The sequence below is a fragment of the Schistocerca nitens genome, chromosome 6 (genome assembly GCF_023898315.1).
Source record: "Schistocerca nitens isolate TAMUIC-IGC-003100 chromosome 6, iqSchNite1.1, whole genome shotgun sequence".
Lineage (NCBI taxonomy): Eukaryota > Metazoa > Arthropoda > Insecta > Orthoptera > Acrididae > Schistocerca > Schistocerca nitens.
This window is the reverse complement of record NC_064619.1, coordinates 328748221-328760649: the sequence shown is the minus strand read 5'-3', so window position 1 is coordinate 328760649 and position 12429 is coordinate 328748221. Positions and strand designations below refer to the sequence as shown.

Here is a 12429-nt window from a genome sequence, read left to right as displayed (position 1 = left end):
ACCTGTAATTGAATACCAAGTTTTTCCAATATTGTATGATTTGATTAGAGTGCTGTTTTCCTGATTTGATCACATTGCCCCACTTCTCTCTTGTCAGACCAGTTTTCCTGACTCGTTTTTAATGATGTAAAATCCAAAATTTTCATTTTTGGACCTTTTCAGAAATAGGATTCTTCTTTCTCAGCTCACATTAAATTTTCCAGTTGAATTTATGTTTATTAATATGTTTGTAAAGTCTCTAATAACACCTCCGGTTTTCCATCTAGGTCAGCTGCAACTGAAACAGACTTCCGCTTTTTCTCATGGTTTCATTAAGTTGTTTTTCATTAAATCTCACTTGAGTAAGAATTATTTGGTATAAAGATAGTTAAAAGAAAACAACAGCAATGGACTTCAACAAGATCTGTCATGCACAATTACATAGTTTGCTAGTCGTGCTATTTTTGTAGAATTTTGTTCCTGTCTACCATGCTCTGCCATGTTTTACAGACTATAAGATACACTTTTTTCTTTGAAAAGTTACCTCCAAAATTCAGGTGCATCTGTACTCGAAATTAATGTAAAAATGTCCAGTGTGTGATTTAAATTTAGCACCAGTTTTAAAAATGGCCATATATTTGATGCCATGGGAAACATATCTCTATCTGGCAACAGTGGATTGAACTGGCAATAGCAGTGCACCAGCGCAACGAACATGAGTTGTGGGGAGGAATGAAGCAAATGGATGAAGGGTGAAAACCAACATTATTTCATGCCAAAGGGAGCTTTAGAATGATCTATAGTCAAACAAAAGTGTGGCAGTGGATAAAACAGTCGTGGTCTAGATGAGAGAAGGCATTATTTTAAATGTTTCAAGAAGTGCGGCATAAGTGATGCTGAAACTTTCTGGCAGATTAAAACTGTGTGCCCGACCGTCTCGGTCGGGCACACAGTTTTAATCTGCCAGAAAGTTTCATATCAGCGCACACTCCGCTGCAGAGTGAAAATATCATTCTGGATAAGTGATGCTCTTGATGGCAGTGAAGACCATCTTATATATGGAGAGGACAGCTGTAGTGGTGGTGGTGGTGGTGGTGGTGGTGGCGAGGAGGAGGAGGAGGAGGAAGAAGAAGAAGAAGAAGAAGAAAGTTCAGATGATGATTTTCAGGAATTTTGAAGGTCACTTTGGTGTTATAAACTAAGAATTTTTTTAGTCTGTCTTTGCAGTCTAATAATAAAAATAGTAAAAATGTTATTTTTTAAAAAAAAAAGCTTGAAAATTAAGGTGTGCCTAATAGTACGTAATGTCTTATAAGACTTAAAATGTGGTATGTCATAATACTACAATTTGCCTTCCTGTGAGATATATTTCTTATTAGAAACTTGTTATCTCTTGTTCTCCAAATTTACTGACATCTTCATTGGATACTCTGCCAATTTAATGAGGTAGGTAATTTTAAATGGAAAAACTAATTATTACAAAAGTTTTATTATTTCACCCATAATTTGTAAAGGTGGGTGTAGATTACATAATGTGGGCAGTTGGATTGCCAGACCCAAGGATTTTACATGTAGTTTGGACAGTGTCCTCCTCCAGAGCTAACTAGCACGCGCACGTGATTTCTCTCTATCACTCTGTCTACATCGTACTGTCACTGTAGCTCACCTGTATGTAACTAATACCAGCATTGTAAATCTTAAGTATTATTTAAAAGTAGCTAAAGCATGGTGAACATTAGGCATTGGGCAAGTTAAATTTGTTGGTAAATTTACTTTTTTGTTAGATCCTTTTTTAAAAAATTAGATATGGTATGGCAAAATGCACTGGAGCTTTTCTGTTTGAAAATCTGTTGGTTAATCTGGCTGTTTTGTTAAATAATTTCAGCTGAAAAGCGAAAGAAGATAAAAGGGAAGTCCCCATTGCAAGATGAAACACCAGAAGATGAAGAGGACTATATGGATGACAACATGAAACAAACTGATAAATCTGCTCTGGAGAGAATAAAACTTATTATGGAAGATTATGAAACAGATATGAATAACTATGCAGCTTCATCTGCGAAGGCGGACAGAGCAAAAGCTGGTAAGATATTTTCAACTTAATACATGATTCTGCTGAAAAATTTTAGTGATGTTAAGGGATATGACCTTTCCTTTTTTGAGCTTTGGTGTATAGAGGTAAGACATTTTCAGCTTAATGTTTACTCATGTATTATGTTTACAGAGTGTCTTAAACTATTAGCGTCTTAATTATACAGATGATAGAGAAGACTACACTGAGTACTTTGAGATACAGAACAAATTGCTAGAAAGGAATATTTAGATTTTAGGTGATATAAAAAACTCTGACATAAATAATTCCTCAAAAGTTATGGTAGCCAGTCAGTGCAGGCTTTAAACACAAACCATTGGCATCCGGGATTTCAAAATGATTTGATGCTATTGTTTGTTCATATTGTTTATGTTAGCAGTGTAGTTACCACTCATGGCTAAGAAACTTTCGGTGCAAAAAAGACACATTTGCATTACACACAGAGCCAAGTCCATGGACTGCACCACTGTTCAACAAGAAATTCTCACACTCGCAACCAAAAACCAAATCAATCGTTGTGAATGTGTTTGCACCATTTGTTATGGATCAGATAATGAAGGAACTAAAAGAAGCACATTTTATTTTAGTGACAGTGGATTTTTCCAGCTGTCCGTTTTAGTGGTTAGATTCTCCCATCCAGATAAAGTCATCATAGTGAGAATGTTGGAGTTGGTGAACTTTGGTGTTGGAAGTGCAGCACATTTGACTTCATATTTCTTATAGGTGTTGGGAAAGTTTGACCTCATGAGAAGGTAGTAGCAATTTTGGCTAGCAACACACACACAAATCATGGAGGAATGACAAGGAACGTTAAAAACAATCCTTTTTAAGTTGCAAGAAATGAGTGAAAATTATTTAGTAAGCTGAGGATATCCAGAGTGTGCACAATTCTGTCCAAACTGTTGGAGATGGCTTACTCATTGATATACAGCTCATAATTGGTAATAGTTTATCAGCATTCCTTAATTTAAGCTGCACATGTTGAAAACCTAAAATCATTCTGAAAGTTCACTGAAGTATAATGAAGGGAATTTCGTTATAGTAAAATTGATGCTCATCTGTTGTACCATATTTCAAAAGAGTGATTGATGTTTTCCAAGCACTAAAATCCTATCTCCTGTCCTGTGTTATGTGTCCAATCACCTGAGGATTTTTTTTTCCTGAACAGCCATTGTCCATCATCATCATCATCATCATCATCATCATCATCATCCTTCAGCCCCTGAGTGGTTTCTCCAAAAGTATTCTGTGGATTAAAAATGTCTGTAATAACAGTTGCATACAAAATAAACACCACGGTTAAGTGTTTTGGGCTATTATGCCGCAGTTGAGTGAATTTCATATTTAAACCCATTGTTTCGTTCCATCTACGAGGACATTTTCAACGGGAATAGTAGCTTCTTTGACTGTCCGATTCACACCCCGGCTCCCTGCTGACTGCAGGAAAATTACGTTTGTGTGCCTCTGCACAGTGGCGTGACATAACATGAATATCTGAGCACAATTGGCCATTGCCTGCTGCTTTGTCTGCTGTTTTTATCATTGACAAGGCCAATTGTGCTCGGGTATTCAAAACGTGATGTCATCTCACTGCACGGAACCACTCGTAAATAGAATTTTTCGCAGTCAGTAGTGAGTCAGGGTGTGAATTGTACACTCTTCGAAGCTACGATACCCCTTGAAAATGTCCTCCACAAATGGGGACAAAATGTTGGGGATAAATGTGAAATCCATTTGACTATGGCATAATAGCCCGGAATATTTTATTGTGATGTTTCCAACTATGGAAGTTTACATTTTACGAAATAAACACTGTTCAACAAATTAGAAGCCAAAAAAATCCCAGAAATTTTTGATAATGCAGTAAAACCGCAGTTACATGAATTTGAAAGTGAGAGGCTATGGACACATCAGTGAAATGTCACCACAGTTTTCTACGATACCTGCATTGACTGTATTCGTGAATGGTCTGAACCATTTCTGGAACTTCTTTATCTAGTGGTGTAGATTGTCCTAAATCTGGATTAGTGCTCAAAATTGTATAGTTTTGTAAACTCTAATGTCATGAACTTTAGTGTAGTTGAGGGAGAATTGTTTGAAGAATTCTGTTGTGTAAGTAAATACAGCGAAGAGAAATTGATGGAGTGGAATATGAAATCAAATTGTAGTGTCGCTGTAAAAGTGCAGGAATTTTTTTACTTATTTTTCCAATTAGCGAATATGTCTGAAATGTATATTAGAAGCTTGGTTGAAATTTTGTTGCTGTTTCAGATTATAATGCATCTCTCAAAAGTGTATTTTCAGTAATCAAAGTTTTGTGGTCAGATGAAAAAACAGACTGCAACTAGAAACAGTAATAGCTCTGACATAGACAAAAATTATGTTTGTTAGCCTCCCTTGTAAGGGCTTCCACAGGTTGATACTAATGAAAGTAAATTTCTAGAGCAAATATGGTGTCTGTGGAGCCATACTGGTCCAAGTAGCGTTCTCATCATTTAGAGAAAGCAAGGGAAACATGTTTGAATTTGTTTTATTGAAATCTTTTTATTCGAAGACACACAATGTTTTGTTTCTTCATTAAACATATCACGTAGGTCACTTTGGTACAAACAGATAATGAAAATGTTGATGGATGTCCTGTTCTGAAAAGATACTTGAACTAGCTGTGTTGATTAACTTCTTATGGAAAATACTTCAGAAATTAATCACTGATTTCTGTTGATCCACAAAACATTCTTCGATTTTTCACTCAGTTGAATGTCATTGTCTCCAAAAACCATGGGAAGAGAAGCGAAAATGTAATGTGTATTTCTATCATCCATCTGTTTCTTATCTAATTGTTGTTACTTTCTGAAGGCTGAAATTTGCAGAATGTTGAAGGGGTACATTCAGTGAATTGAGTTCCTCAAAGATTTCGCAAAGATAATGCCAGGTTAAAAGTAAAGTCACTCACTGATCTTGGAACTCAAATGTTTCTCTTGAGCAAGGTGAGACCCAAGTTTATTGCTAAGTTTACATACACCCTTTATCAAGACATTCCCCCTCCCCCTGAAAGCCAGTGAGAGGTACTTTAATAAATTAGGGAATTGTGCTCAGCCCCCATATCAGTGCACATTTTTCAGAAAACAACTTAAGTGGCTGATGTTTAATAAAGTTTGCCTCTTCAATCTCATGAAGGGCAGGACTCATGCTGCTTAATGCCAGTACTTCTCAATGAATAAAATAGTTTGTCCAAATCGTATGAGGAGCCTCTTTACAGGTCAGAGCTTGCATTTCACTGTAACAGCCAGCCGTACTAGACCTCTAGATATACACACCCTATATAATTTTCTCAGTTAATGTTCTTTTCTTCCACAAAAGAGTGTGGTATTTGAAAGAGGTCTGTTGCTTTTGTTTTAAGAGATCTTTTTCTGCAGAAAAGAAGATTTTCATGAAATTTGTTGTCATGTATAAACTACACATATCAAATTAGATGTGCATCATCGTAGTTGTCTGTAGCTTCATCCAACTGAATAACAAAATCACCATTACCTTTGAGTACATGAACTAACTGATAATTAATGTTATTAGCCATATTGATTCAATGACTGATAGTGTTGTCTCACTAACATACACTTGTCAGTTGCGTGGAACCTGACTTGTCTATCATAATAGGTATCATGTCTAGAGCATCTGATTAAATAAGGTTGTCTGCCATGGTGTAAGGTTTCTCAATCTCTGCTACATGGCAAGCAAGTTAGTAAGATTGTAGTTTAATTGTATTAGGAAGCATACTTTTAGCAGCTCATACTTTTTGAACAAATGACATGCTGTGGTCATTCTTAATTTCCAACATTAGTTCAACCAACTGTTGTCATACTTTCTGCACTTTCATTTACTCGTGTCTTTAGAACTGCATGATAGATTTTAAATATCACATTTTGTCCTTATATGTGAAAATTTGTCCATGTAGATAAACACAAATCACAGAAGAAAAAACAACAATGATATACATTCAAGAAAATTAACCTTCAGACTATTGTTACTGTTAAAACCAAAAGCGTCACCTAGTGTGATTTGATTGCCATCTGCCATGCTTCCGTAGCGATAACACCTACTTGCTAGCCAGCTAGATGTACATTATTCCTTTACTCAGAAAGTAAATAAACCATATTATTTTCTCAAATCATTGCAACGCTCACACTATGATGCCGTGAAACCCCCGGGAGCCGCAATGCATAGGTTTTTTAAACCCCCTGGCTTTTAGTTTCGGAAGTTGTTACACACATTGGGTTTCAGAAATGCTGACCAAGTTCCATTGTACCAGATATTAGGTTGTCTTCCTGGTCCATTCACATATGGAGTGTGGGAGAATGATTGAGTGGTACAAAAGCGCTACATAAAAAAAGAGCACTTTATCTCAGATTCAAGAGACGTAAAAATATAGCTGACAGACAAAAGCTGAACGAAGCAAAAATGAGTGTAAGGAGAACAATGAGAGAAGCGTACAGTGATTTTGAAAGTAAGACGTTGTCAACCGACCTGAGTAAAAACCCTAGGAGATTTTGGTCGTATGTGAAATCAATAAATGGGTCAAAATCAATTACTCATTCTCTCAGCAACCACACCAGCACTGAAATGGAAGATATCAGAGAGAAGGCCAAAATATTGAATTCGGTCTTTCGAAGCTGTTTCACCACAGAAGATCGTAACACTGTCACTTCTTTCAATTGTCGTGCGAATGTCGAAATGGCAGATATTGAGATAACCGATTGCGGAATTGAAAAGCAGTTACAATTGCTCAGTAGTGGAAAGGCTTCAGGACCAGATGAGGTACCTATAAGACACTATAAAGATTATGTGAAAGAACTTGTTCTCCTTCTAGCAGTAATTTATCGTACATTGCTCGAGCAACAAAACGTACCTAACGTCTGGAAAAAAGTGCAGGTCATTCTCGTTTCTAAGAAAGGCCGTAAGACAGATCCACACAATTATAGACCTATACTGTTGATGTCAATCTGTTGTAGAATAATGGAACATGTTTTATGCTCAAGATATGACATTCTTGGAAAATGAACAGCTCCTCTATAAAAATCAACATGGATTCCGCAAACAGAGATCCTACAAAACTCAGCTCGCTCTGTTCCTCCATGAGACCCAAAGTGCAGTGGACAACGGTGTTCAGGGTGATGCTGCGTTCCTTGATTTCAGTAAGGCATTTGACGCTGTCCCTCATTGCTGTTTAATGAAAAAAAAAAAAAAAAAAAAAAAATACGAGCTTACAGAGTATCGGAGCAGACCTGCCATTGGATTCAAGACTTTCTTGCGGATAGAACTCAACACGTCGCTCTTAATGGAACTAAATCTACTGATGTAAAGGTAATATCCGGAGTACCACAGGGAAGTTTGATAGGACCGTTGATGTTCACAATATATATAAATGATCTAGTAGAAAGCGTTGGATGCTCTTTAAGGCTATTCGCAGATCATGTAGTTGTTTATACCTAAGTAGCAATGCCAGAAGATATTAAAAATTTGCAGAACAACCTGCAGAGAATTGATGAATGGTGCAGACTCTGGCCGTTGACCCTGAACGCAAATAAATGTAACATATTGCGCATACATAGGAAAAGAAATCCACTACCGTACAGCTAGACTGTTGATGACAAACAGCTGCAGACCATTTCTACCGTAAAATATCTAGGCGTAACTATCCAGAGCGACCTTAAGTGGAATGACCATATAAAACAGATAGTGGGAAAAGCAGACACAACACTCAAATTCATGGGAAGAATCTCAAGGAAATGTATTTCATCCACGAAGGAAGTGGCTTATAAGGCACTTGTTCGCCCGATTATTGAGTATTGTTCATCTATCTGAGATCCCCATCAGGTAGGACTGATAGAGGATATAGAGAGGATCCAGCGAAGAGCGGCGAGTTTCGTCACGGTATCATTTAGCTGGTGAAAGAGGGTAACAGAGACGCTAAACAAACCCCACTGGCAGACATTAAGAGAGAGATGTTGCGCATCACGGAGAGATTTACTACTGAAATTTCAGGACAGCACTTTTCAGGAGGAGTCAGACAACATATTAATTCCCCCCCCCCCCCCCACCCCACCCCCCACCCCACCCCCCCACCCCACATACATCTCGCAAATAGACCACGAGGAGAAAATTTGAGAAATTGGAGCCAATACAGAGGCTTACCGACAATCATTCTTCCCTTGCACTATTTGCGAGTGGAACAGGGTTGGGGAGATCAAATAGTGGTACCGAAGGTAACCTCCGCCACACACCATTAGGTGGCTTGTGGAGTATGATATAGATGTAGATATTAAGTTTATCTGTGCATTAATCTAATCTTGGCTTCGAGATCCCTGTGTAAGTGATACGTAGGGGGCTGTAGTATATTTCTAGAGTCATCAATTAAAGACAGTTCTGGATAATTTGTAAGCTGGCTGTCTCAGAATAGCTATCTTTAAGAGCCTGCCAGTTCAATTTCTTTAGCATCTCTGTGACACTCTCCCATGGGTCAAATAAACCTGTGACCATTCATGCGACCCTTCTCTGTTAAAAAAACCTGTTAGCCCATTTGGTACAGTCCCGCACACTTAAGCAATATTCCAGAATGGTTTGCATGAGTGATTTGTAAACAATCTCTTTTGTAGTATGGTTGCATTTCCCCAGTATTCTACCAATAAACTGAAAGCTACGGCCTGCTTTACTCATGACTGAACCTATGTGGTCATTCCATTTCATATCCCTATCCCTACAAAGTATTACACCCAGGTATTTGTATGAGTTCATGTTTCAGCTGTGACTCATACATATTGTATCATAGGCTATCTTTTTTTCATTTTGTGAAATGCACAATTTTACATTTATGAACACGTAATCAAGTTGCCAATCTTTGCGCCACTTCGAAATCTTACCAAGGTTTATGCAACTTCTTTCTGACAGTAATTCAGTATAGATTAATGAATCGCCTGCAAAAAGACTGAGGTTACTAGTAGTATTGTCCACAGTGTTGTTAATATACAATGTGAACAGTAAGGGTTCCAACACACTTCTCTGAGGCACATCTGATGATGTTATTTCTACAGTGACAACAGCTCTCCATCCAAGATAACATGCTGCACCCTCTCCATCAAAAAATCCTCAGTCCAGTCACAAATACTGCTTGATACCCCCATATGACTGTGCTTTTGACAATTAACATAGATGTGGAACTGAATCAAATGATTTTCAGAAATCAAGAAACACTGCATCTACCTGACTGCCTTCATCCAGAGCTTTCATTATGTCATGTAAGAAAAATGAGAGTTAAGATCTTGCGTGATTGATGTTTTTTGAATCCGTGATAGTTGGCATGGAGGAGGTCGTTCTGACAGAGATACCTCATTGTGTTCAAGCTCAGAATGTGTTCTAAGATTGTGCAACAAATTGACAAGTTGATGTCAAGGATGTTGGGTGGTAGTTTTGTGGTTTACTTCTACTACCTGTCTTGTCTTCCCCCATGAACCATGGACCTTGCCGTTGGTGGGGAGGCTTGCGTGCTTCAGCGATACAGATGGCCGTACCGTAGGTGCAACCACAACGGAGGGGTATCTGTTGAGAGGCCAGACAAACATGTGGTTCCTGAAGAGGGGCAGCAGCCTTTTCAGTAGTTGTAGGGGCAACAGTCTGGATGATTGACTGATCTGGCCTTGTAACATTAACCAAAATGGCCTTGCTGTGCTGGTACTGCGAACGGCTGAAAGCAAGGGGAAACTGCAGCCGTAATTTTTCCCGAGGACATGCAGCTTTACTGTATGATTAAATGATGATGGCGTCCTCTTAGGTAAAATATTCCGGAGGTAAAATAGTCCCCCATTCGGATCTCCGGGCGGGGACTACTCAAGAGGACGTCGTTATCAGGAGGAAGAAAACTGGCATTCTACGGATCGGAGCGTGGAATGTCAGATCCTTTAATCGGGCAGGTAGGTTAGAAAATTTAAAAAGGGAAATGGATAGGTTAAAGTTAGATATAGTGGGAATTAGTGAAGTTCGGTGGCAGGAGGCACAAGACTTTTGGTCAGGTGATTACAGGGTTATAAATACAAAATCAAATAGGGGTAATGCAGGAGTAGGTTTAATAATGAATAAAAAAATAGGAGTGCGGGTTAGCTACTACAAACAGCATAGTGAACGCATTATTGTGGCCAAGATAGACACAAAGCCCATGCCTACTACAGTAGTACAAGTTTATATGCCAACTAGCTCTGCAGATGATGAAGAAATTGATGAAATGTATGACGAGATAAAAGAAATTATTCAGGTAGTGAAGGGAGACGAAAATTTAATAGTCATGGGTGACTGGAATTCGTCAGTAGGAAAAGGGAGAGAAGGAAACATAGTAGGTGAATATGGATTGGGGGGAAGAAATGAAAGAGGAAGCCGCCTTGTAGAATTTTGCACAGAGCATAACTTAATCATAGCTAACACTTGGTTCAAGAATCATAAAAGAAGGTTGTATACCTGGAAGAATCCTGGAGATACTAATAGGTATCAGATAGATTATATAATGGTAAGACAGAGATTATATAATGGTAAGACAGAGATTTAGGAACCAGGTTTTAAATTGTAAGACATTTCCAGGGGCAGATGTGGATTCTGACCACAATCTTTTGGTTATGAACTGCAGATTGAAACTGAAGAAACTGCAAAAAGCTGGGAATTTACGGAGATGGGACCTGGATAAACTGAAAGAACCAGAGGTTGTAGAGAGTTTCAGGGAGAGCATAAGGGAACAATTGACAGGAATGGGGGAAAGAAATACAGTAGAAGAAGAATGGGTAGCTCTGAGGGATGAAGTAGTGAAGGCAGCAGAGGATCAAGTAGGTAAAAAGACGAGGGCTAGTAGAAATCCTTGGGTAACAGAAGAAATATTGAATTTAATTGATGAAAGGAGAAAATATAAAAATGCAGTAAATGAAGCAGGCAAAAGGGAATACAAACGTCTCAAAAATGAGATCGACAGAAAGTGCAAAATGGCTAAGCAGGGATGGCTAGAGGACAAATGTAAGGATGTAGAGTCTTGTCTCACTAGGGGTAAGATAGATACTGCCTACAGGAAAATTAAAGAGACCTTTGGAGAGAAGAGAACCACTTGTATGAATATCAAGAGCTCAGATGGCAACCCAGTTCTAAGCAAAGAAGGGAAGGCAGAAAGGTGGAAGGAGTATATAGAGGGTCTATACAAGGGCGATGTACTGGAGGACAATATTATGGAAATGGAAGAGTATGTAGATGAAGATGAAATGGGAGATAAGATACTACGTGAAGAGTTTGACAGAGCACTGAAAGACCTGAGTCGAAACAAGGCCCCGGGAGTAGACAACATTCCATTAGAACTACTGATGGCCTTGGGAGAGCCAGTCATGACAAAACTCTACCATCTGGTGAGCAAGATGTATGAGACAGGCGAAATACCCACAGACTTCAAGAAGAATATAATAATTCCAATACCAAAGAAAGCAGGTGTTGACATGTGTGAAATTTACCGAACTATCAGTTTAATAAGTCACAGCTGCAAAATACTAACGCGAATTCTTTACAGACGAATGGAAAAACTGGTAGAAGCGGACCTCGGGGAAGATCAGTTTGGATTCCGTAGAAATGTTGGAACACGTGAGGCAATACTAACCTTACGACTTATCTTAGAAGAAAGATTAAGAAAAGGCAAACCTACTTTTCTAGCATTTGTAGACTTAGAGAAAGCTTTTGACAACGTTAACTGGAATACTCTCTTTCAAATTCTGAAGGTGGCAGGGGTAAAATACAGGGAGCGAAAGACTATTTACAATTGGTATAGAAACCAAATAGCAGTTATAAGAGTTGAGTGGTTGGGAAAGGAGTGAGACAGGGTTGTAGCCTCTCCCCGATGTTATTCAATCTGTATATTGAGCAAGCAGTAAAGGAAACAAAAGAAAAATTTGGAGTAGGTATTAAAATTCATGGAGAAGAAGTAAAAACTTTGAGGTTCGCCGATGACATTGTAATTCTGTCAGAGACAGCAAAGGACTTGGAAGAGCAGTTGAACGGAATGGACAGTGTCTTGAAAGGAGGATATAAGATGAACATCAACAAAAGCAAAACGAGGATAATGGAATGTAGTCAAATTAAATCGGGTGATGCTGAGGGGATTAGATTAGGAAATGAGACACTGAAAGTAGTAAAGGAGTTTTGCTATTTAGGGAGTAAAATAACTGATGACGGTCGAAGTAGAGAGGATATAAAATGTAGACTGGCAATGGCAAGGAAATCGTTTCTGAAGAAGAGAAATTTGTTAACATCGAGTATAGATTTAAGTGTCAGGAAGTCGTTTCTGAAAGTAT

The 12429-nt window shown here is 38.4% G+C and overlaps 1 protein-coding gene across 3 annotated transcripts in view; it reads left to right on the top strand.

The window, feature by feature from the left end:
* LOC126263730 (RNA-binding protein 25) overlaps positions 1 to 12429 on the top strand; it is a 212324-nt gene that overhangs the window by 84080 nt on the left and 115815 nt on the right. For all 3 annotated transcript variants that reach the window (XM_049960890.1, XM_049960891.1, XM_049960892.1), the window contains one exon: positions 1865 to 2062. In XM_049960890.1, coding sequence (XP_049816847.1) covers positions 1865 to 2062 — 198 coding nt within the window. The remainder of the gene's footprint in view (positions 1 to 1864; positions 2063 to 12429) is intronic.